Source organism: Bos mutus, chromosome 3 (genome assembly GCF_027580195.1).
Source record: "Bos mutus isolate GX-2022 chromosome 3, NWIPB_WYAK_1.1, whole genome shotgun sequence".
Classification (NCBI taxonomy): domain Eukaryota; kingdom Metazoa; phylum Chordata; class Mammalia; order Artiodactyla; family Bovidae; genus Bos; species Bos mutus.
In genome coordinates this window covers 13,896,042-13,918,523 of record NC_091619.1, presented here as the reverse complement: position 1 = coordinate 13,918,523, position 22,482 = coordinate 13,896,042, and the positions used below count along the sequence as shown (strand labels likewise).

General features: G+C 41.5%; 2 protein-coding genes across 2 annotated transcripts in view; one reads left to right on the top strand and one right to left on the bottom strand.

Annotated features, from left to right (window-relative positions):
* Positions 1-137: 137 nt before the first annotated feature.
* Positions 138-22,482, top strand: part of PDZK1 (PDZ domain containing 1) — an 89,870-nt gene continuing 67,525 nt past the window's right edge. The window contains 1 exon segment of the mRNA XM_070367023.1: positions 138-3,948. Within this exon segment, the coding sequence (XP_070223124.1) occupies positions 3,852-3,948 (97 nt within the window). The 5' untranslated portion in view covers positions 138-3,851.
* CD160 (CD160 molecule) lies at positions 4,967-10,138 on the bottom strand. Its single transcript, XM_070368697.1, is given in 3 exon segments — positions 4,967-5,603; positions 5,606-5,701; positions 9,646-10,138. Coding segments are annotated over 3 exon segments (489 nt in total). The 5' UTR covers positions 9,938-10,138; the 3' UTR covers positions 4,967-5,502.

Here is a 22,482-nt window from a genome sequence, read left to right as displayed (position 1 = left end):
TATGTCTTTATATTGAACATTTGTGTGTGTGTGTCCATAGGCACATGGATATATGCACATTTCACTCTGGAGGAAGAAGGGATTTGGTGGGCACTGAAATAGATAAAGTGAGCAGGGGTACAGCAGAGGGCTGGAGCCTCATAGTCTGATTCCCTCACTGTACCTGCCTTAGGCTCATGTGTCTCTATACTTCTATATTTTGGGGCACTGTTGGCTTGGGCAGGCATCCTGTTATGTGGTATGTGGCAAAGGGTTTCACTAGAGTTATCATTTTTGAAGGTTGAGAATAAATGGCTTTGAGGAAAGGGTGTTCATTATCTGTTTTTCCTGTATTATAATTAGGTGAACTCTAACACATTTGTCTTGTTTTTAAAATTTCTTTCTTGATAAATGATTGATGACAAATTGACTTCTCACATGACCTTCTGTGTGCTTCAGTTTCATTCTTCTTGGTGTCCAAGTGCTGTTTCTCAAGGAATACAGGTTTATCAGAACTTAACAAAAACTAATCAGGAGGGGATCATAGTGTGTCTGTTTTAAACAATAACAAAACAGCCTCTGGGGTTTGGAGAAGTGAGAGACACCACCTCAGAGTTGATTTTTAGAGCTGATCTAGGAAGGCCACTGACATCTGTGAAGGAAGACAGATTTAGGAAAAGGAGCAGGGCTGATGAATAGATATTTGATTGTTAGGGGAAATCCCGTTGGTCTCTGTGGTAGAGAAGTAGGAAGATAAAGGTGCAGTTTGCAGAAATTTACCAGTGGAGATTGGGGAGTTTGAGGGTACTAGCAGGAGAGAGTACTCTTACTATAAGTTTCCAGAAAGAATCTAGCATAAGTTCTGATGTTGGGAGTTGGGGGAAGGATTTGGTGGGGTATACCAGGGGTTCTAAACCCCTGGGCCATGGACCAGTACTGGTCCGTGGTCTGTTAGGAGCTGTGCCACACAACAGGAGGTGAGTGTCAGGCGAACAAGTGAAGCTTTCTCAGTATTTACAATCAGTCCCCCTCACATAACCATCTGAGCTCCGCCTCCTGTCAGATCAGTGGAGGCATAATAAATTGTACTGCTCTTGAGTCATCCTGAAACCATCTCCCCAGCCTTATCTGTAGAAAAATTATCTTCCATGAAACTAGTCCCTTGTGCCAAAAAGGTTGGGGAACACTGAGGTAAACATATCACAGGTGTCCATCCTATTGGGGGCGGGGAATTGTAGATTGCAGGAATGTCAGCATCCCAGCAGGCTGTGCCGTGGGTTTTAAAATAGAATGTATAGAATACAAAGTGTACAACCAGAGATCTTTTCCAGGATCAAGAGAGGATTAAAACGTCTTATCCAGTGGACACTATTGAGGTTTTGATCTCTTATATACCTGCCAGATAAGTGGAATTATAGGCACTCAAGTTTCAAATTTTTTACATATAAACTTTGTGTTTTGCCGAATTACACTTAAGGTGTTCCCAGAAGTGAAGTCTATATGCTACCTTTCCTCTTTCACCTGAAACACTTAATATCTATAAATCATGAAATGTAAGCTTATGATTCTTTTTCTAATAAGATGTATCATTTTTGAGGTCCAAAAATTATTAGATTCCCTCCCAACAAGATTATAATTGTAGTTTTAGTATCTTGCTGGAACACACAGCAAAAAGCTGCTATGCTTTTAGTAATGCTTTTAAATCAATTTGTCTTTATTAGTCACACAAGAATCTACATCCAGTTGAAGAGAAGTATTACTTATTTGTAAGATATATTAGAGATAATACTTATACAGATTTCTTATGTAACTGCATGGCCTTACAGAGGTTCAAATTCCTTGGATTATGAATCACTCATATAGATTGAAGTTTAGATGTGTGTCCAGAAGAGTACTTATTCATGCATGGAAATTTATAGGCTTATTTGAAATCAGTGGAATTAATAAACTTTGAAAGTCAAGACATAAGTGTTTCAAATTTCTGTTTAACTGTCTTGAAATAAGCCGAATAAATAAATTCTTTAGAAGTGGGACCCCTGACTTACTGTTGGGTTTATTTATTCTGCTTAGTTCAAGTCAGAGTTAGTAGTCTAATGCTCTTGAATGTCTTGATAAACTTGGCCAGTAATCATGTGTCCTTTCTGCAGACTTTTTTTTTTTATGTAGGCTATAATTAGCACAGCACAATGGATAAAAACTTTTTGTATAGTTGGATATGGCTTCTTTGTGAGACTTCCAGCAATTGTATAATATGGAGTAGTTTCAGAAGAGTCTTTGAATAGTAAAAAAATAAAAGACATCTCCACTCATGTAAACTTAAAATACAGTAAAAAGAACAGCACTAGTACATAAAACAGGTCAATAAAGATTAAAGTGAGTGTACTATAGTGGAGAAAGCTTTGGAGACTTTAGTCAGAATTCCAATGGTTCTGGGTTTAAAATCCAGAATCTCATTTGATTCTCAGAGGAATCCTATGGAAACAGAAGATAAAGTAGGAAATATGCCATATTACAGATAAGTAGATAGAAATAGATAGAAATAGTATCTCAAAACTTCATTTGCCCAAGGACACGTAGACATGTAGCCTGTATGTTGCAGAGTCAGAATTTGAATTAAGGCTTTTTTACTTCATGCCTAGTCTTTTTACCTCCATAAGACAACAAAATCCAAAATCCTTAGTTTGAGGTTCAATGCTATCACTAATAAAGGTCTTAACCCATCTGTTTTCAGCCTTTCTCCCTCTGTTCCTATAAACTTTAGCTCCCACATTTTGCAGGTCCTGGCCAAGGATCACAGGTAAGGTGTCTGTTTCCCTTTGATGGTTTGCCATTTAGCCCTGGTTGAATTGTGTTCCCACCTCTTTATTCATATAGTTCCTCCTATCAGGAATATCCTGCCCCCACCTCTCTGCTTAACTATGATAAGAGGTTATCTGTCCAAAGAGAGACAAAAGGATCTCTGAACTTAGGGAGAAAAGAAAAGGCTGCAAATACTGCTTTGATGTTTATTTAAAAAGAGAGAAATGATCAGAGAGGTTGACAAGTATTTCATTGAAGCTGGACAGTTAGGATCTGTGGTGCACCTAGTCTACACAAATAAACCTTCCTCTTCCTCCAGTACTGCTACGTGGATGCTGTTCAACACCAAGGTCTCTTTGTTTCCTCATTTTCTGCCAAGTCAGTTACTGGGTCTGGCGTTCTTCCCCTATCCTAACTATGTTTGCTTGTTTCATCTACTTTCCCTTAACCGTGTCAAATAAAATGTCTTCCAGAAACATTGGTGTTCTCATTTTGTTTGACTTGCTTCTTTATTTGACTTTGTTCAGAGGACATAGAGGAAAAGTTCTTCCAGGGTACAAAAATACAAGATACTTAGCCAGTATTTGAATGAGAACTGTATACCAACTGCTTTTGTGAGAACTGCACTGTTTACTGGTGACTGAGGTAGGAAAAAAGTTAGGTTTGTTCTGGCAGTGAGGAGGGGAAGTGAAGGAATACATTTACTTGCCCATCTTATATTTCCCATATTCTTGGCATATTTAGCCTCTCTTCACCTGTTCCCTGTTATTTCCTTCTCTGTATACTGTGATGTGAAAGATACCCAGCTAAAGAAAGTCAGTTTTCTCTTGCTGTAGCTTTTTAAAAAATTTCTTCTGGCACAAAGCTTACAAAGCTGTAGAAAGAAAAAGGAAGATTTGTATTATGCTACAAACTTAAGAATAGCAACAAAATACCTGATGTACTTCATGCTGGGATGTGTGTTTGATAGACCCTTATGACTGGAGGGAATGGACAAGGAAAGGAGGGAAGAAAGTCTTACATGTGTTGTGTCTTACTGCTTAAAGTTGTAATTGTAATCTTATGAAATCTGCATGATCCAGATGGAAGTGGGGAAGAAGCCTACCTTTGATCTCTCCTTGCTGGAAAGTAGGACAATCAAAGAAGGAATAGACGCCATTCAATTTCAAGGTAGGTTTTCCATGGATAGCAATGAATGCACAGTGAAAGGACAGAGACACTTACTGAAATTAGCTTCATGAATTGAGGGAGGCATAGAGATCCAGGAAAGTTCCCTCATTTTTGTCACATGTATGCATAGTAACTTGACCTATGTCATTTCTCTGGGTCTGAGAAAATGTGTGTTTTTGTTTTACTGAACACTACCACATCCATAATTCTGCTGAGTCTTGAGTTGGGAGAGAGGGATGAAAGGAATGAACTATCAAAGTTCATTCTCTTCACCTGACTAGAAAAAGGAAAAGAGCTTAGAGATTTTTTTTCCTCTAGCATAACTTGGGAGTCATAAATGTTAGTAGGTTGAATGGCTAAAACAAATTTCCTCTTTAAAGTTTTTAATCTGTATGAATAATTAAAATTAATTTTGTCAATAAAATAGCCATCTGAGAGGATTTGGATTCAATAAAGAATTATGTCTGAAGGGTCAGACTGCTTGATATTCACCAGTTTCCTCCTGAAAGCTGGCATAGGCTTACGTTTGGCAGATGCTTGCCAAGGAGCACAGATTAGGTCTTTGTTGTCTTTTGATAGTTTAGGTTAAGGGCTGAAGTAAGAGTGTTAGGTAGTCCTGTTTCTGGAAATGGGAGGAGGCAGTCTCAAAATGGGGAGAGTGGTGATGGAGTTGAGAGAGAAGTTGCTTAGCATGTAGTAGGTGATCACTGAGAGCACAGATTTTAGAGTGAGACGGTCCTTATTAATTCCTGTGCACTGGGGCAACCTTTAACCTCTTTATACCTGTTTGCTGGTGAGTAATCAGGGAATATTTACCTGGAAGGGTTGTGAGGTTAGAAGCACCTTGTAAAGCCTAGCCCATCATACAAATTCTTTAAACAAATATATTAAGAGCCTGCTATGTGCCTGATACTGTTTTTTTGTTGGGGTAAAAAAGACAAAGTCCTTACCATATTTATAGAGCTTGCATTCTGGTGGCGCTTGGAAAGTATTACTTACTGATTTGAGGAAGGCCTCAATAGGCTTGAAATTAAGGATGTCGAGGAGAGGCAAAAACCTGTATCAGTTATTGATTATACAGACATGAAATGGTAAATCATTGCAAATTCCAGTGTCTTTTTTAATCTAATAGGGAAAACTGATTCACACTGATGCTCAGAGGACTCAACTACAAGTGTTTTATGTACTCAGACTGACCATCATCCTTTGCTAAAGAGCTGCATTGTTTAAAACCCACCTCCAGACCAAGTCTGTTTCTTGCCTTTCTCATCTTCACACTGTAGCCAAACATCTGTTGCCTCAACTTACAGCCTTTTGTTCATCCAGTAAGTTGGGGGTGTTTGCTTGCCTCTCCCACAGGCTTTCTCTCCTTGTAGGTGTGACCTGCCCAATGGAAAGTCTGATTCATCTACCTCCCCTAGTTCGTATGCAGTCACTAGTCCATTTGGACCAGTTCTGCCCTCATACTGATGTTATGTTTTCTTGTGGACAGCCAGGGCCTGGGGAGCATTTCACTGTCCCATTCTGGGCTTCCTTTCCACTCCTGGAGAGGCATCAAGATGTTAAAGGTATAGGACCCTCATTTCTTGTGGCGCTTAAGGCTCTTCTTAACATCCCTTGAAGGGTCACCAGGCTGGTGAACAGCATCATCCAGACTTTTCTTTCAGGAAACCTGAGCTGAGAACACATTTACTGTGGCCAAACTCAGGGTGTCCTCTGTGTTTCAGTACCATTATGCAGTCCAGAAGAGAATCAGTGGATCAGGAGAAAGTTTTGAAAATTAATACCTCCTTTTGCATAATCTCAGGACATCTTTTTCATGATCTCCAAGGATACCTCTCAGTATAATTAGTTGCCCACATAAGTATTTTTTAACGTTTGTGGGTGGTGGTGATGACGTACTTAAGCAACAGTACATAAATATAGAATCTATGTGTGTCACAGTGGGGATGCAAATCGGCCTACCTTGAGGGAACTCTAAAGGCCAGAGAAACAGCTAAAATAGCTTAGTTACCTTAGATTTGAGTGTCCCCAAATCTCATTTCAAAACCATCTTCTGGAGTGAATCAAGCAGTTCAGTCTAAGTTAAAATCTTGGGTTTTGTAATAGATCTGGATTTTTATTTACCACTATTTACTAGCTGAGTGAACTTACACGGATTACCTTTGAGCTTGACCTGTCACGTGACAAGAATACTGCCTACCTCAAAAGGCCATGAAGATTAAATGAAATAATATATCACTTAGCACAATGCCTGGCACACAGTAAACACTCAGTAAATGGTAGACATTGTTTATTGGTATTATCTGTTACCTCTTTAGCCTTATTTCACCTTCCAAAAAGAACCTTATTTCCACATTTGGTGAGCATCCATATTTACTGACTGTAGTACTTAAGTATGCTGAGAGGATGAGAAAGGCTTTCTATCTTGAGGAGAACCATCACAGGTATTAATAGAAATATTTAAGGGGTATTAGGAGAACACAGATACTGGATTATAAGGACAGTGGCTTCCTTATACTCCCATTCTATTCTCCAAGGCTTAGCACTGTGCCTGGGATATGTAATCAGTCTGTTCAGATGAATAAAAGAGGAGTTTCCATTAGGGAGATTAACCAGAACAGTATTCACATAAGTAGTAGAATGAAATTTCATAGAGCACCTCCAGGGCCAGGCTAAACTAATTCACTGCCGCATGACAGTGAAAAGACATCAAAACTCTGAATGGTGTGTAGTTTGTACAAATTTGCATTTTAGATGTCTGGTGGCAGTATGGATTAGAGGTGGAGATCGTGTTTAGGGACGATGGACCATTTATTAGGCAGTAGCTTGGTGCTGGGCCCTGAGGTAGGTGTGGGATGTATTAAATACATGGGCAGATTTGAGATCTGGGGTTTACCACTTAGGAGACTATACTGTGAGATGTTGAAGACCTGGAAAATACCTTTGGAAAGAAAGGAATGAATATGGGAAAGAACTAGTAGTACTTACTGACCAGATAGGGAAAGAGGAAAAGGGAGGAACCAAGGTTATGACTGTGAATCATGGACAAAAATATGGTCTCAGATTTGATTTTGAGTGAGGAAATGGTAGGGCATTCAAGAACAAGGAGTCAGTTGTCAGGGTAGATTTTTTAATTGAAACTTAGAAAAGAGGTTAGAGTTGATTTGTGGGTCAGTTGCAAGGGGTTGCAGGTTTAAATCGAGGGTGGGTGAGAAGTTGGGAGAGATAGTAGAAAAGAGCGAAGGAGTGGGGAATGAGCCTTGAATGAAATTTCATGTTTGAGAGGCAGGAGGAGGAAACAGGCAGAGGAAAGAAAAGAATAACCATAAAGGTAGAAAAACCAGAAAGCAGTCACAGAAGCCAGTAGAGATGAAAGTTTGATAAGGGAGAGAATGAAAGTGCTGAATGTTAAGCTAGTTAGGTCAGATGGGAAGACACTGGGAAGCTAGGAGGAAAACAAATTCCCTTAGGCTGAAGTAGAAAATTTGGATTAACTAGTAACTGTAGGTGATGATGAAAATATTTGTTAAAAGGCTCTGGGATAGGTTTTTATTTGGGGTGAAGTGTTAGTCAACCAGTCGTGTCTGACTCTTTGTGACCCCATGGACTGTAGCTCACCAGGCTCCTCTGCCCATGGAATTCTCCAGGCAAGGAACTGAAGTGGGTTGCCATTCCCTTCTCCAGGGGATCTTTCCAACCCAGGGATCAAACCCAGGTCTCCTGCATTGTAAATAGATTCTATTTGGGGGTGGGTAGGTGTACTTTAGATCTGTTTTTCTTAAAGTCAAAAGGATAGTATGTGAAATTTCATAAAAAATAATAGTGTCCTTTTATCCGTTATCAACTCTTTGAGGTGTTTTACCATATTCCTACACAAAGCCCTAAGACTGCCACTTCTTGATGATAAAGTTTAGACATTGTCTACTGACTTTGTGTTATAGAAAATGAGGGTATAGTTCTTTTAAACCTCTACCCTTCTCTGCATCTTTCAAAAATCATTATATCACAAATTTTCATTTATTTTTACATAATTTGGATTCTGTAAATGTTACTTATTACAGAGCCAAATTGTGAGCTACCATTGTGCTTCCTTTTGTGAAATTTAGTGTTTTCCTTGGAGATGATGGTCATCTTAAATAGGCAGTTTTCCATATCCATATCTTTAATCCTTTATCAGATCTATCATAGACCTTCAGAAAGATGATCTGTCAATTCCATTTCACCCGCTAGAGATCTTTCTGAGCCCTCTATCATTTGTTTTCTTCACAACCAATTACCCTTTTGGGCCCTTATTCATTCTAGAATTTCTTTATCCCCTTCCCCCTATTAGTTTTCTCATTTCCTGGATGATCTCATTTTATCCGCTGTACTGATTCACCTTCTTGGTTTACTGAAGCACTTTTTTTTTTTTTTGAGTCATTGTGTGTCAAACTGTCTTCATTCTTTCCTCGTGTTTAACTGGTAGTTTGGTTGGGTATAGAATTCTAGCTAGAACATAGTTTAGTTTTGAAGACTTGCTCCCTTGTCTGGGAATAGGAGGAAGTCATATATAAAGTTGAAGTTGGAGTGACCATATTTAGGCTGTGCTAAAGCCTGGTGACTCAGAGGTAAAGAATCTGCCTGTAGTGCAAAAGACGGGAGTTCCATCCCTGGGTTGGGAAGATCCCCTGGAAGAGGGCCTGGCAACCCACTCCAGTACTCTTGCTGGGAAAAATCTATGAACAGAGGAGCCTGGCTGGCTATGATCCATGGGGTCGACGAAGAGTAGGACACGACTGAAACAATGAGCACATGCACACAAAGCAGTGACAAAGCAGGGGAACATACACGAAGGAAATGTGCAGAGATGAGAGGGCTTCCTACCCCAGAGAGATTGAGACAGTAACTGGGGTTCTGTTGGTTTTCTGATTTCTGATTCCAGAACTCACAAGGGCTTGCTTTACTTATTATTATTCCCTGCCCCCCAAATCTATGACAATTTGAGTGGGTTTCTGTTTCTTTTTTTTAATAGATTTTTTTTTTCTAATGAAAGTTCTTAAGATTTACTCTTTTAAAAAAAATTTTTTTTATAAAGTTTAAAAATAAAAAAAATTTTTTTTTTCATTGTGTTGGGTCTTCGTTGCTGCTAGGCTTTCCCTAGCTGTGGTGAAGCGGGGCTACTGTTGATTGCGGTGCACAGGCTTCTCATTGTGGTGGCTTCTCGTTGCAAAGCACAGGCTCTAGGCACACCAGCTTCAGTAGTTGCAGCACACAGACTCAGTAGTTGCAGCTTGCAGGCTCTAGATTGTGGGCTCAGGAGTTGATGCACATGGACTTAGTTGCTCTGCAGCATGTAGTATCTGCCTGGACCAAGGATCAAACCCATGTCACCTGCATTGGCAGGTGGATTCCTAGCCACTGTGCCGCTAGGCAAGTCCAGGTTTCTATTTCTTATGACTAAATGTTCTTCAAGACACCTATCCATTTATAAACTAAAGACAAAATGAGATACCTTTGTATCTATGCTTTGAGGAAAGGCAGCATTTGCCAATGGGAGTGATGCCAAAGGATCTAAGTAATGGGAAGGACTCTTTTTCCAAGGTTACTGCCTATCCAGGACCTGAAATAACTACTGTCTCTATCTGTGACCCTGCTTACTATCCCACCTGGTAGCACTGGGATGATATCAGAAGCTCAGCTATGACTCATATAGACAAAAATGGCCCTGAAGGTGGATATCCAGCTTCTGGCTTCTGGCACAACATTGGTAGGTCTCCCTGTCCAATGGAATGGCTTGGTTTACGGTGAGCACCAACTGAGATGATATTTCACTGATACCATCTCTCTCAGGGTCCTATTTAAGTCTCAGTTGCTTCAAGCTTGTCTCAAGGGAACAATCTCAAAACTTGTCCTTGCACAAAAACATGGTTCCCACCTCATTTTCTTCTTTCTTAAGCCATACAGTTGGTTTCCCTCCTGGGAAGTTGAGCTGAGGGTGTGCATTCATTCTGGAATAGGAAGGAAAGTGTTAGCCATGGAAGACAGGTATATACATGGTTAACTAAATCCACTCACATAAAAATGTTGAGGCAGAGATGGGGCTGCTCCATAGACACTGAATACCACCCTGTTAGAAGAGTAACCTACAGACTATACCTGTATCTGAGGGAGGTCTGCAATCCCAGTTCTTCATTAATTCTGAAGTGGTTTATATTTTATTTCTATTCTTCAACTGGAACTTCTATAGGCCTTTTAACTATTAAAGAGTTCTTTTGTAAACATTTATGGTATAGTCCTAGAGACAGGCATTATTTTTCCCATTTTACAGATAAACTGAGGCACAGAGTGATTAAGTGGTTGCTACTATGCTAAAGCCTTTGACTGTGTGGATCACAATAAACTGTAGAAAATTCTGAAAGAGATGGGAATACCAGACCACCTGATCTGCCTCTTGAGAAATCTGTATGCAGGTCAGGAAGCAACAGTTAGAACTAGACATGGAACAACAGACTGGTTCCAGATAGGGAAAGGAGTACGTCAAGGCTGTATATTGTCACCCTGCTTATTTAACTTATATGCAGAGTACATCATGAGAAACGCTGGGCTGGAAGAAGCACAAGCTGGAATCAAGATTGCTGGGAGAAATATCAATAACCACAGATATGCAGATGACACCACCACCTTTATGGCAGAAAGTGAAGAGGAACTCAAAAGCCTCTTGATGAAAGTGAAAGTGGAGAGTGAAAAAGTTGGCTTAAAGCTCAACATTCAGAAAATGAAGATCATGGCATCCGGTCCCATCACTTCATGGGAAATAGATGGGGAAACAGTGGAAACAGTGTCAGACTTTATTTTTTCGGGCTCCAAAATCTGCAGATGGTGACTGCAGCCATGAAATTAAAAGACGCTTACTCCTTGGAAGGAAAGTTATGACCAACCTAGATAGCATATTCAAAAACAGAGACATTCCTTTGCCAACAAAGGTCCGTCTAGTCAAGGCTATGGTTTTTCCAGTGGTCATGTATGGATGTGAGAGTTGGACTGTGAAGAAGGCTGAGTGCTGAAGAATTGATGCTTTTGAACTGTGGTGTTGGAGAAGACTCTTGAGAGTCCCTTGGACTACAAGGAGATCCAACCAGTCCATTCTGAAGGAGATCAGCCCTGGGATTTCTTTGGAAGGAATGATGCTAAAGCTGAAACTCCAGTACCCTGGCCACCTGATGCAAAGAGTTGACTCATTGGAAAAGACTCTGATGCTGGGAGGGATTGGGGGCAGGAGGAGAAGGGGACGACAGAGGATGAGATGGCTGGATGGCATCACTGACTCGATGGACGTGAGTCTGAGTGAACTCCGGGAGTTGGTGATGGACAGGGAGGCCTGGCGTGCTGCGATTCATGGGGTCACAAAGAATCGGACACGACTGAGCAACTGAACTGAACTGAAAGTTGACAGATACTGGAGTATCTGGGTATCAAACCTGGATTTTATAAATTTATAGTATATGAGAGCCTAAAGGCCAGATTACCAGGCTTTTTTGCAACATATAGTAGAGGCAGATGTCTGATGGGAAGGGCAATAGTATTAGTTCTTAAAAAAAAAAGAAAAATAAACTATATTTTTCACCCTTTCATTAGTGTCAGGAAAAATGGGTCCTTTTCTTCCCCACCATAAAAAAAAAATTATGGGTTCCATCCCTCATGAACCCAGGATTCTCCCTATTGACTGTCTCTGCTCTAGGGATCTTTGGATGGGCTGTGCTCACCACAAAGCTAGATGTCCACAGTTGCCAGAAGAATGGGTAGGGCACAGCAGCCTCTCCATCCGCATCTTGCATGTTGTCAGCAGCCCCAGGAATAGCAGATGTTGGCTCTGCTGGTGTCCTTGGCCTCACTTTTCCTGAAAGCACAAGGGGATCTCCTACACAAGGCCTGACAGAGATCCAAGACCATCTCCCTGCTTCTGGCAGCAACCTCGCTTGGTTAGTCTGATGGAGGTTTCCTAAACCCTACCTTGTATGTGCATTATTTTGTTAATGATGAATCTCTAGAAATGGCATTGCTGGTCAAAGGGTATATGCGTTTGCAATTTTGAGAAAGTTGCCATATTGTCCTCCACAGAGGTTGCACCAACATAACTTTCCACCAGAAACATATGAAATGCTTCCTCATACCCATGCCAACAGCATAGTGATAATTTGAGAAGTGAAAAATGGTCTTCATACAGTTTTAACTTACAGTTATCTTTTCATGACCTAGGTAAAGCACATTTTTATATATTCAAGAGACATTTGTTTATCCCTTTCTGTGAAATTGCTCATCTCCTATAGGGTTGATGTCCTTGTCCATCCATGTTGCTGTAAATGGCATTATTTCATCCTTTTTAATGCCTGAATAATATTCCATTGTGTATACATATGACATCTTCTTTATCCATTCCTCTGTCGATGGACATCTAGGTTGCTTCCAGTGACATTGATTATATTTCATCCAAGAGCATGATATTCCTTACCATTTTTAAAAGTCTTGTGTTTTGATATGTGTGTCTCAGACATTTTTAATAGTTTTTAAAATAAAGGTCTTGTCCATTTCTTAAGTTTATTTCTTAGTATTTTATATTTTATGTCACTATTGAAAATATTATCTTTTCCCCACTGTATCCTTTATGTTTGTCATTTTAATTTTGTTATCATTCACTATATCTTTTATCTCTTCAGTGTTTTCCACACCTGAAAGACTATTGATGATTATATATTAATTTCATACCTAGTTACTGTCTCTTACTCAATTCTATAATTGTTTTTAATCATTTTTCAGTTGACTGTCTTGGCTTTTCTAGTCATATAATCATCTTATTTGTAAACAGTGATAATGACTTCATTTTCTAGTTTTACATTTCTGATTTCTTTTTCCTGTCTAATTGTGTTGGCTAATATCTTCAGAAAATATTAAATAGTGGTGATAATGAGTCCTGTCTTTTTCCTTAGTTTAATGGGGGATTCTTCAATTGTTTCCTTATTAAGTATTGTGCTAAGTATTTTATTATGTTAAGGAATATATGTTTATTTCTATTTTATTGAATTTTCAAGATATCAAGAATAAATATTGAATGCTTTATTAATTGCCTTTAACCATCAAAAAAAGTTCATTTGTACCATTTTTATTTTTAAATTCCACATACAAGTGATATCATATAGTATTTGTCTTTCTCTGTGTTGACTTTAAAAAAATGCACAATTGTGAGAGTTGTGAGTTTATTTTATTTGGGGAAAAATAGCTCAAAGGTCTGATGTGGTTAATTCCAAGGCTACTACTTGTTTTTCTCACATTCCAACTATGTTAACTAATGTACTCCCAGGTGCACAGTGGATAAGGGATATGGGAACTTGGCAGCCAGCGTTGGCTCAACAATGAAATCCTACACCAGCACTACTCTAATAGTTTTTAACTTGAGCCTTGAAGGGCTCTATATTTTTAGAATGTTTTAGGCTTCCCATGTCTCTCACGGTTGGGAGGCTGTGAAAAACCTGTCAGGCAAGCTAGAAAGCCATCAGCGGGGTTTGAATTGAAACAGTCCTATCATACCCAGGAGACTTATTAACTAAAGCCCTAAGTTGACCTTTTCCAGAGAAAGGTGGTCGAGGATCAGTTCAGTTCAGTTCAGTTGCTCAGTCGTGTCCAACTCTTTGCGACCTTATGAATCGCAGCACGCCAGGCCTCCCTGTCCATCACCAACTCCCGGAGTTCACCCAGACTCAGGTCCATTGAGTCAGTGATGCCATCCAGCCATCTCATCCTCTGTCGTCCCCTTCTCCTCCTGCCCCCAATCCCTCCCAGCATCAGAGTCTTTTCCAATGAGTCAGCTCTTCACATGAGGTGGCCAGGGTACTGGAGTTTCAGCTTTAGCATCATTCCTTCCAAAGAAATCCCAGGGCTGATCTCCTTCAGAATGGACTGGTTGGATCTCCTTGCAGTCCAAGGAACTCTCAAGAGTCTTCTCCAACACCACACCCCCTGTTAATGTCAGAAGAGTTGGTGAAAGGCACAAAATAGTAAGACAGATTCTGGTTTTGAGGTAGATGCTCGAGCAGATCCAGGGAATCCCTCGAGGCCTGATCCGCCTTTGCCTGTCAGGTTCTCTCTGCATGACCTTTGTCATGGGTGGGATCTCCCGTGGTGGCTCCCGGCACTGGATCATATAGTAGTTCAGTGTTTAATGTTTTAAGGACTTTTCATACTGTTGTTCATAACAATTGTACCAATTTATATTCCCACAAACAGTGTAGGAGGGTTCCCTTTACTCCACACCATCTCCAGCACTTATTTTTGTAGATTTTTTTCATGATGCCCATTCTGACTGGTGTGGGTAATACCTCATTGTGGTTTTGATTTGCCTTTCTCTACTAATTAGTAACATTGAACATCTTTTCATGTGCCTTTTGGCCATCTGTATGTCTTCCTTGGAGAAATGTCTATTTAGATTTTCCATCCATTTTTTGATTGGGTGTTTTGTTTGTTTTTTTATATTGAGCTATGTGAGTTGTATATTTTGGAGATGAATCCCTTGTCAGCCACATCAGTTACAAATATTTTCTTTCATTCTATACATTGTCTTTTCATTTTGTTCATGGTTTCCTGATTTCAACTCTTGATGACTGTTTCCTTTGCTTGTCTCAGGTCCTCTCCTGAACTTTATTTCCCCATTTGTAAGTGTGGAGGCTGCCTACTTCTAAATATTGAAAAAACTAACACACAGATTTGAACCTGGCTTTCTCCCCAGTTGAAAGATTTCAGTGATTCCATGTAGTGGGTGTTTGTCATTCTTCTGGCTACTCAATAGTATCTTTTGATGGAACCAGCTGCATCCTCCTTTCTCCCCTCATTATCTCCCTGTGAGAGTGTTGGTAGAAGGCAGAGCCCCGATTTCCTTCCAGAAGCCCAAAAGACCAGATACACCTTTTTCCCACCCTCTGAAAGATGGAATTGGACTAATGGGATGTTCGTATCAGGCCTTTGGCTCTTGAGGATATGCAGTAAAAAATGAGATGACAGTGAAATAATACTCACTGGTGAAATTTCTTCAAAGTCTAGTACCTGCTCACTGTCCTACCCTTATCATGATGTAGCCAAGTTCAGTTCAGTTCAGTCACTCAGTTGTGTCCAACTCTTTGCGACCCCATGAATTGCAGCATGCCAGGCCTCCCTGTCCATCACCAACTCCCGGAGTTCACTCAGACTCACGTCCATCGAGTCAGTGATGCCATCCAGCCGTCTCATCCTCTGGCGTCCATTCTCCTCTTGCCCCTAGTCCCTCCCAGCATCAGAGTCTTTTCCAATGAGTCAACTCTTCGAATGAGGTGGCCAAAGTACTGGAGTTCCAGCTTTAGCATCAGTCCTCCAAAGAAATCCCAGGGCTGATCTCCTTCAGAATGGACTGGTTGGATCTCCTTGCAGTCCAAGGGACTCTCAAGAGTCTTCTCCAACACCACAGTTCAAAAGCATCAATTCTTCAGCACTCAGCCTTCTTCACAGTCCAACTCTCACATCCATACATGACCACTGGAAAAACCATAGCCTTGACTAGACAGACCTTTGTTGGCAAAGTGATGTCTCTGCTTCTCAATATGCTATCTAGGTTGGTCATAACTTTCCTTCCAGGGAGTAAGGATCTTTTAATTTCATGGCTGCAGTCACCATCTGCAGTGATTTTGGAGCCCCCCAAAATAAAGTCTGACACTGTTTCCACTGTTTTCTCCATCTATTTCCCATGAAGTGATGGGGCCAGATGCCGTGATCTTAGTTTTCTGAATGTTGAACTTTAAGCCAACTTTTCACTGTCCTCTTTCACTTTCATCAAGAGACTTTTTAGGTCCTCTTCACTTTCCGCCATAAGGGTGCTGCCGTCTGCATATCTGTGATTATTGATATTTCTCAAGGCAATCCTGATTCCAGCTTGTGCTTCTTCCAGCCCAGCATTTCTCATGATGTACTCTGCATATAAGTTAAATAAGCAGGGTGACAATATACAGCCTTGACGTACTCCTTTTCCTATTTGGAACCAGTCTGTTGTTCCATGTCCAGTTCTAACTGTTGCTTCCTGACCTGCATACAAATTTCTCAAGAGGCAGATCAGGTGGTCTGGTATTCCCATCTCTTTCAGAATTTTCTACAGTTTATTGTGATCCACACAGTCAAAGGCTTTGGCATAGTCAATAAAACAGAAATAGATGTTTTTCTGGAACTCTCTTGCTTTTTCCATGATCCAGCAGATGTTGGCAATTTGATCTCTGGTTCCTCTGCCTTTTCTAAAACCAGCTTGAACACCTGGAAGTTCATGGTTCACGTATTGCTGAAGCCTGGCTTGGAGAATTTTGAGCATTACTTTACTAGTGTGTGAGATGAGTGCAATTGTGTGGTAGTCTGAGCATTCTTTGGCATTGCCTTTCTTTGGGATTGGAATGAAAACTGACCTTTTCCAGTCCTGTAGCCACTGCTGAGTTTTCCAAATTTGCTGGCATATTGAGTGCAGCACTTTCACAGCATCATCTTCCAGGATTTGAAATAGCTCAACTGGAATTCCATCACCTCCACTAACTTTGTTCGTAGTGATGCTTTCTAAGGCCCACTTGACTTCACATTCCAGGATGTCTGCTCTAGGTGAGTGATCACACCATCGTGTTTATCTTGGTCATGAAGATCTTTTTTGTACAGTTCTTCTGTGTATTCTTGCCACCTCTTCTTAATATGTTCTGCTTCTGTTAGATCCATACCATTTCTGTCCTTTATCGAGCCCATCTTTGCATGAAATATTCCCTTGGTATCTCTAATTTTCTCGAAGAGATCTCTAGTCTTTCCCATTTTGTTGTTTTCTCTATTTCTTTGCATTGATCGTGAGGAAGGCTTTCTTATCTGTCGTTGCTATTCTTTGGAACTCTGCATTCAGATGCTTATATCTTTCCTTTTCTCCTTTGCTTTTCACGTCTCTTCTTTTCACAGCTATTTGTAAGGCCTCCTCAGACAGCCATTTTGCTTTTTTGCATTTCTTTTCCATGGGGATGGTCTTGATCCCTGTCTCCTGTACAATGTCACGAACCTCTGTCCATGGTTCATCAGGCACTCTATCAGATCTGGTCCCTTAAATCTATTTTTCACTTCCACTGTATAATCATAAGGGATTTCATTTAGGTCATACCTGAATGGTCTAGTGGTTTTCCCTACTTTCTTCAATTTAAGTCTGCATTTGGCAATAAGGAGTTCATGATCTGAGCCACAGTCAGCTCCTGGTCTTGTTTTTGTTGACTGTATAGAGCTTCTCCATTTTTGGCTGCAAAGAATATAATCAGTCTGATTTTGGTGTTGACCATCTGGTGATGTCCATGTGTAGTCTTCTCTTGTGTTGTTGGAAGAGAGTGTTTGCTATGACCAGTGCATTTTCTTGGCAAAACTCTTTGCCCTGCTTCATTCCATATTCCAAGGCCAAATTTGCCTATTACTCCAGGTGTTTCTTGACTTCCTACTTTTGCATTCCAGTCCCCTATAATGAAAAGGACATCTTTTTTGGGTGTTAGTTCTAAAAGGTCTTGTAGGTCTTCATAGAACCTTTCAACTTCAGCTTCTTCAGCATTACTGGTTGGGGCATAGACTTGGATTACTGTGATATTGAATGATTTGCCTTGGAAATGAACAAAGATCATTCTGTCATTTTTGAGATTGCATCCAAGTACTGAATTTTGTACTCTTTTGTTGACCGTGATGGCTACTCCATTTCTCCTAAGGGATTCCTGCCCGCAGTAGTAGATATAATGGTCATCTGAGTTAAATTCACCCATTCCAGTCCATTTTAGTTCACTGATTCCTAGAATGTCGATGTTCACTCTTGCCATCTCCTGTTTGACCACTTCCAATTTGCCTTGATTCATGGACCTGACATTCCAGGTTCCTATGCAATATTGCTCTTTACAGCATCTGACCTTGCTTCTATCACCAGTCACATCCACAACTGGGTATTGTTTTTGCTTTGGCTCCATCCCTTCATTCTTTCTGGAGTTATTTCTCCACTGATCTCCAGTAGCATATTGGGCACCTACTGGCCTGGGGAGTTCCTCTTTCAGTATCCTATCATTTTGCCTTTTCATACTGTTCATGGGGTTCTCAAGGCAAGAATACTGAAGTGGTTTGCCATTCCCTTCTCCAGTGGACCACATTGTGTCAGACCTCTCCACCAGGGAGGCCTGGCGTGCTGCACTTCATGGGGTCGCAGAGTCAGACATGACTGAACAACTGAACTAAACTATCTTTTCAGAAAGCACTACTCTGGATTCTGATGCTATTCAAATTGGCAGCATAGAAGAAGGAAGAAATCTCATTTCTTTTTACTAATACCTTCCTTGGTGGCTCAGACGGTAAAGAATCCACCTGTAATGCACGAGACCTGGGTTTGATTCCTGGGTGGGGAATATCCCCTGGAGAAGGAAATGGCAACCCATTCCCTTGCCTGGAGGACTCCATGGACAGAGGAGCCTGGCAGGCTACAATCCATGAGATGGCAAAGAGCTGGACACAATTGAGTTACTAACACTTTCACTTTTCACTTGCTAATCCTAAAAGAAAGCATATAAAGGTCCACAGACCAATGTCACTTGTTCATGTGAAAGTACTAAATATTCACATGGAAACACAAAAGAAAAGATAACAAACCAATTCAGCAGGATATTAAAAATGTAATGTTGTTAGTCATTCAGTTATGACTCTTTGGGACCCTATGGACTATAGCCCACCAGGCTCCTATGTCCATGGAATTCTCCAGGCAAGAATACTGGAGTGGGAAGCCATTCCCTTATCCAGGGGATCTTCCTGAACCCAGGGATCAAAGCTGGGCCCGCAGGTGGATTCTTTACTACTGAGCCACCAAGGTAGCCCATTGTGTCTCATTACCAAGCATTATCTGATTGGAAAAGAAAGATAAAGAGGACTGCAGTGATTCTTTCCACCAAAGGATGTGGTTAAGTCCAGCAGCTTGTGTCCAACTCTTGATCCCAAAATTTACTTGTGTGACAAGTAAGTTTCTTAGGCTCCTGGGACAGGCACTACACTAAGTCCTTGATAAATGAATACCTTTGACAAACCTGAACACCCATGATGTGTCAGGCAACACAGGTCACAGAAAGGTAACTAAAACGCAGAGACAGACTATTTTAGTGGTTAAATGCAACCTGTAGAATCAGGACAGCTTTGTGATCTAGCTTGGACAATTATTAGCTGTATAATGCTGGGCAAGTTTTTAAACCTTTCTGAAAATCAGTTTATTGATCTGATGGTGATAATAATATTCTCTTCCCAGATTTGTTGTGTGGGTTAAACAAAGCAGCCTGTGTAAACTACATATTATAGCACCTGGCATAGAGTAAGGGCTCAAAAAATGTTAACCATGATTATGTTTTTAATGGTTCCTCACATTTGAGACAATTTACAGTGTCTCAAGCACATACACATACATGACTGTGTTTAGTTCTTTTTTGTTAACTTTACATTTAAAAAATTAAAAAATTTTTGGCTGCGCTGGGTCTTCGTTGCTTTATGTGGGCTTTTTCTACTTGTGATGTGTGGGCTTCTCATTGTGGTGGCTTCTCTTGTTGCTGAGCACCGGCTCTAGGTGTACAGGCTTTGGTAGTTGTGGTGAAGGGGCTTAGTTGCTCCACAGCCTGTGGAATCTTCTTGAACCCGGAGTTGAACCCATGCCCCATGAATTGGCAGGTGGATTCTTAACCTCTTAGACCACCAGGGAAGTCCTGTATTTGGTTCTTATCAAACACTGAGGTATTATGGTTATTTAAAAATTTGTCATTTGAGCTAAAGCACATGGAGGCTTAGAGAGGCATTGTGACCACTTTAAAATCACAGCTTCTAAATAGGGGAGCAAGGATTCTAACTCCTAAGTTATGACGTCTTTCTCTTGGAATTTTCTTTGCCTCTTTTCTCCCACCCATCCAGCCATTCAGGAACAGCTGCAACACAAGGGACTCTGATAACAATAATAAGGTTGTAAAGTGTATCAAGGAATAGGGAAGGAGAAGTTCTAGATGAGGGATCTGGAAAGGCTTCAAGGTGACAGTGGAATTAGGGCTTGATAGATGTTTGCTGGTGCCTTATGGGTACATGGTGAGTGGACTAGGGGAGATTTGGCTTCCAGACCTGGCTCTGCACTGGGCTTTCCTGGTGGCTCAGTGGTAATCTCCCTGACAATGCAGGAGACAGAGGTTCGATCCCTGGGTTGGGGAGATCCCCTGGAGAAGAAAATGGCAACCTACTGCAGTATTGTTGCCTATGACAGGGAGAATACTGCCCCCTCCCCTCCCACAGACAGGGAAGCCTGGGAGGCTACTATCCATGAGGTCACAAAAGAGTCCGACAGGACTTAATGAATAAACACCTGGCTCTGCACTAGCTAGCTGTGAGAAACTGAGAAGGTCCTATCCCTTTTCCAGGCGCGTTTCCTAAGGGACTGGTGCAGCGGGACAGGACGGGGCAGTGTAGGGGCTGCTTCCAAGAAGAGAGCGGCAGACAAGTCTGGCAAGCTTGCAGGAGCTGATACAAGAGTCACCAGGCTTCGTGGTGCCTAGGGCCGAGCTGGAGCAGAGCGTGTAAGTCTGTCATGGGCCGTTATGGAAGGCTGTGGGTAGGCGGGGTCCGTGGGACAAGGATGCTCTTGGAGTAAGTCACCTTGGTGCTTGTGAACATCTTGGTGTGATGGAGGCAGAGCCCTGCTGGTTCTGCACTCTGACCGCTAGAGGGCGCTGCCTTCCGGTTGAAGTCTTCCTGAACCCTGGCTTCGGCTCCCTGAGCCGGGCGCGGGGTGGAGCTTGCGGGTTCACCCAGGAAAACCTAGAGGCAGAGGTCTAGGGAAGGGATATGCAATTCCGGGTCTGATGGGTCCTGGGGTCACAGCCTGTACTAGAGTTGCAGCTGGCACTAAATAGCAGGAAAAGTGGTGGGGCGGTAAGTTGGGACATTCTGGGTCCACCACCTGTGTGGGGACAAGTCTTATCTCCCTCATAGAGCAGAGTGGGCAAAGACATGGATGCTGACTAGGTTGGCACCAGACTGGCACTCTCACCTTTTGGCCTTTTCTCGGGGTTTCCTGAACTCCCTTGGCTGCCTAGGGCCTGTGGACTGTCAGTATGGAGTGACTCAGCCACAGCCAGCAGGGCATGGACTCCTTTCCCTGACCTTTTCAAATGGGAGACCACTGAGTCTTGGATTCAGACGCAAGCTTTCTGTGATGGAAGGCACGTTTCTAAATCAGGCTCACGTTCCTTTTGTGTTTCAAGCTGCATCATGGGAATGTGATGATTAAATGGCATGTGAAGCTGTACCCAGGGTTTTCTGGGATATGTGGACTGTTACTGGTGGGGACAAGATTGTAAGGAAGAGGCTCCATTCTCTCCTCTATCAAAGCCCAGACCTAGCCTCTCAGAGGAGCTGGAAGGTTAGCAATCCACTTCACAAACACCTCTGTTTGCAGATCTCCCACAACATTGAAAAAAATGCTTGAGGCCCAGAGACAGGATTTCATCAGTCACCACAACTTCCTTAGAGTAGAGGCAGAGTTGTAAGTCAGCCAAAGTTCAGGCAGGAGACCCTTGGATCACTTGTCTGCTTTCTCAGGCCTCCCACTCTGACCCCTCTCGACACACTAGAGCAGAGGCCTTCTCAACCTTTACATAAATGCGCTATGAACACTTCTGTTGTCTGGTGAAGCCTGTGGATCATCTTCTCAAAATAACGTTTAAAAATTCATAAAATAATATATATAGAATAACAAAGGAAACAAGTTATATAAAAACAGTTGTCCAAACATTAGAAGAATGTGTGATAGAGTGGTGTATGGGCTTTTTAGAAGTAGCATCAGTCTAAATAATTGTAATTTCACAGAAGTGAAGACCATATATGACATATTAAAAAATCTGCAACAAGCCTAAAGAGATTTGTAAATAACTGTAATTTCTATTGATTGCGAATTCTAATGTGGTTTGTTGCCTACCTTCATAATGGAAGCAAATGCTAACTTTCAACTAGAGACTGGTGAAGATAAAGATGTAACGTTTCTCCCTAATTCACTATCTCATGAGTGAATCCATGCACTCCCCAGTTAAGAGGTCCTGCAGGACAGGCTCCTTATTTTGCCTGTGGGGAAACTGAGGCAACCAGGTCTCCTGATTCCTAGGTGAAGGGTCTTCCCACTAAAGTGCATAACTCTGGAACTTGGGAAGAACTATCTCCAAACCAATATCTTCACCCTGGAATTTCCAGGTTTACTCTGCCAGAAACATGCAGTGGCCAAAGCCTCCCTTGTTTGCATCACCCCTAGAGCCTACATCTGGGATGTGAGCTCCCCGCAAGGCACCTCACAGGGCCAGCTCCAAGCTCCATGGAGCCTAGTGTCTTTTCCCAGGCTAGGCTTGGGATCCAGAGGAGAATTGATTCAAGCCTTGCTGACTTTCCTCTGCTAACTGTCTCCTTTTTATTGATAAGAATAACCCTTTGTCATTCATTCCT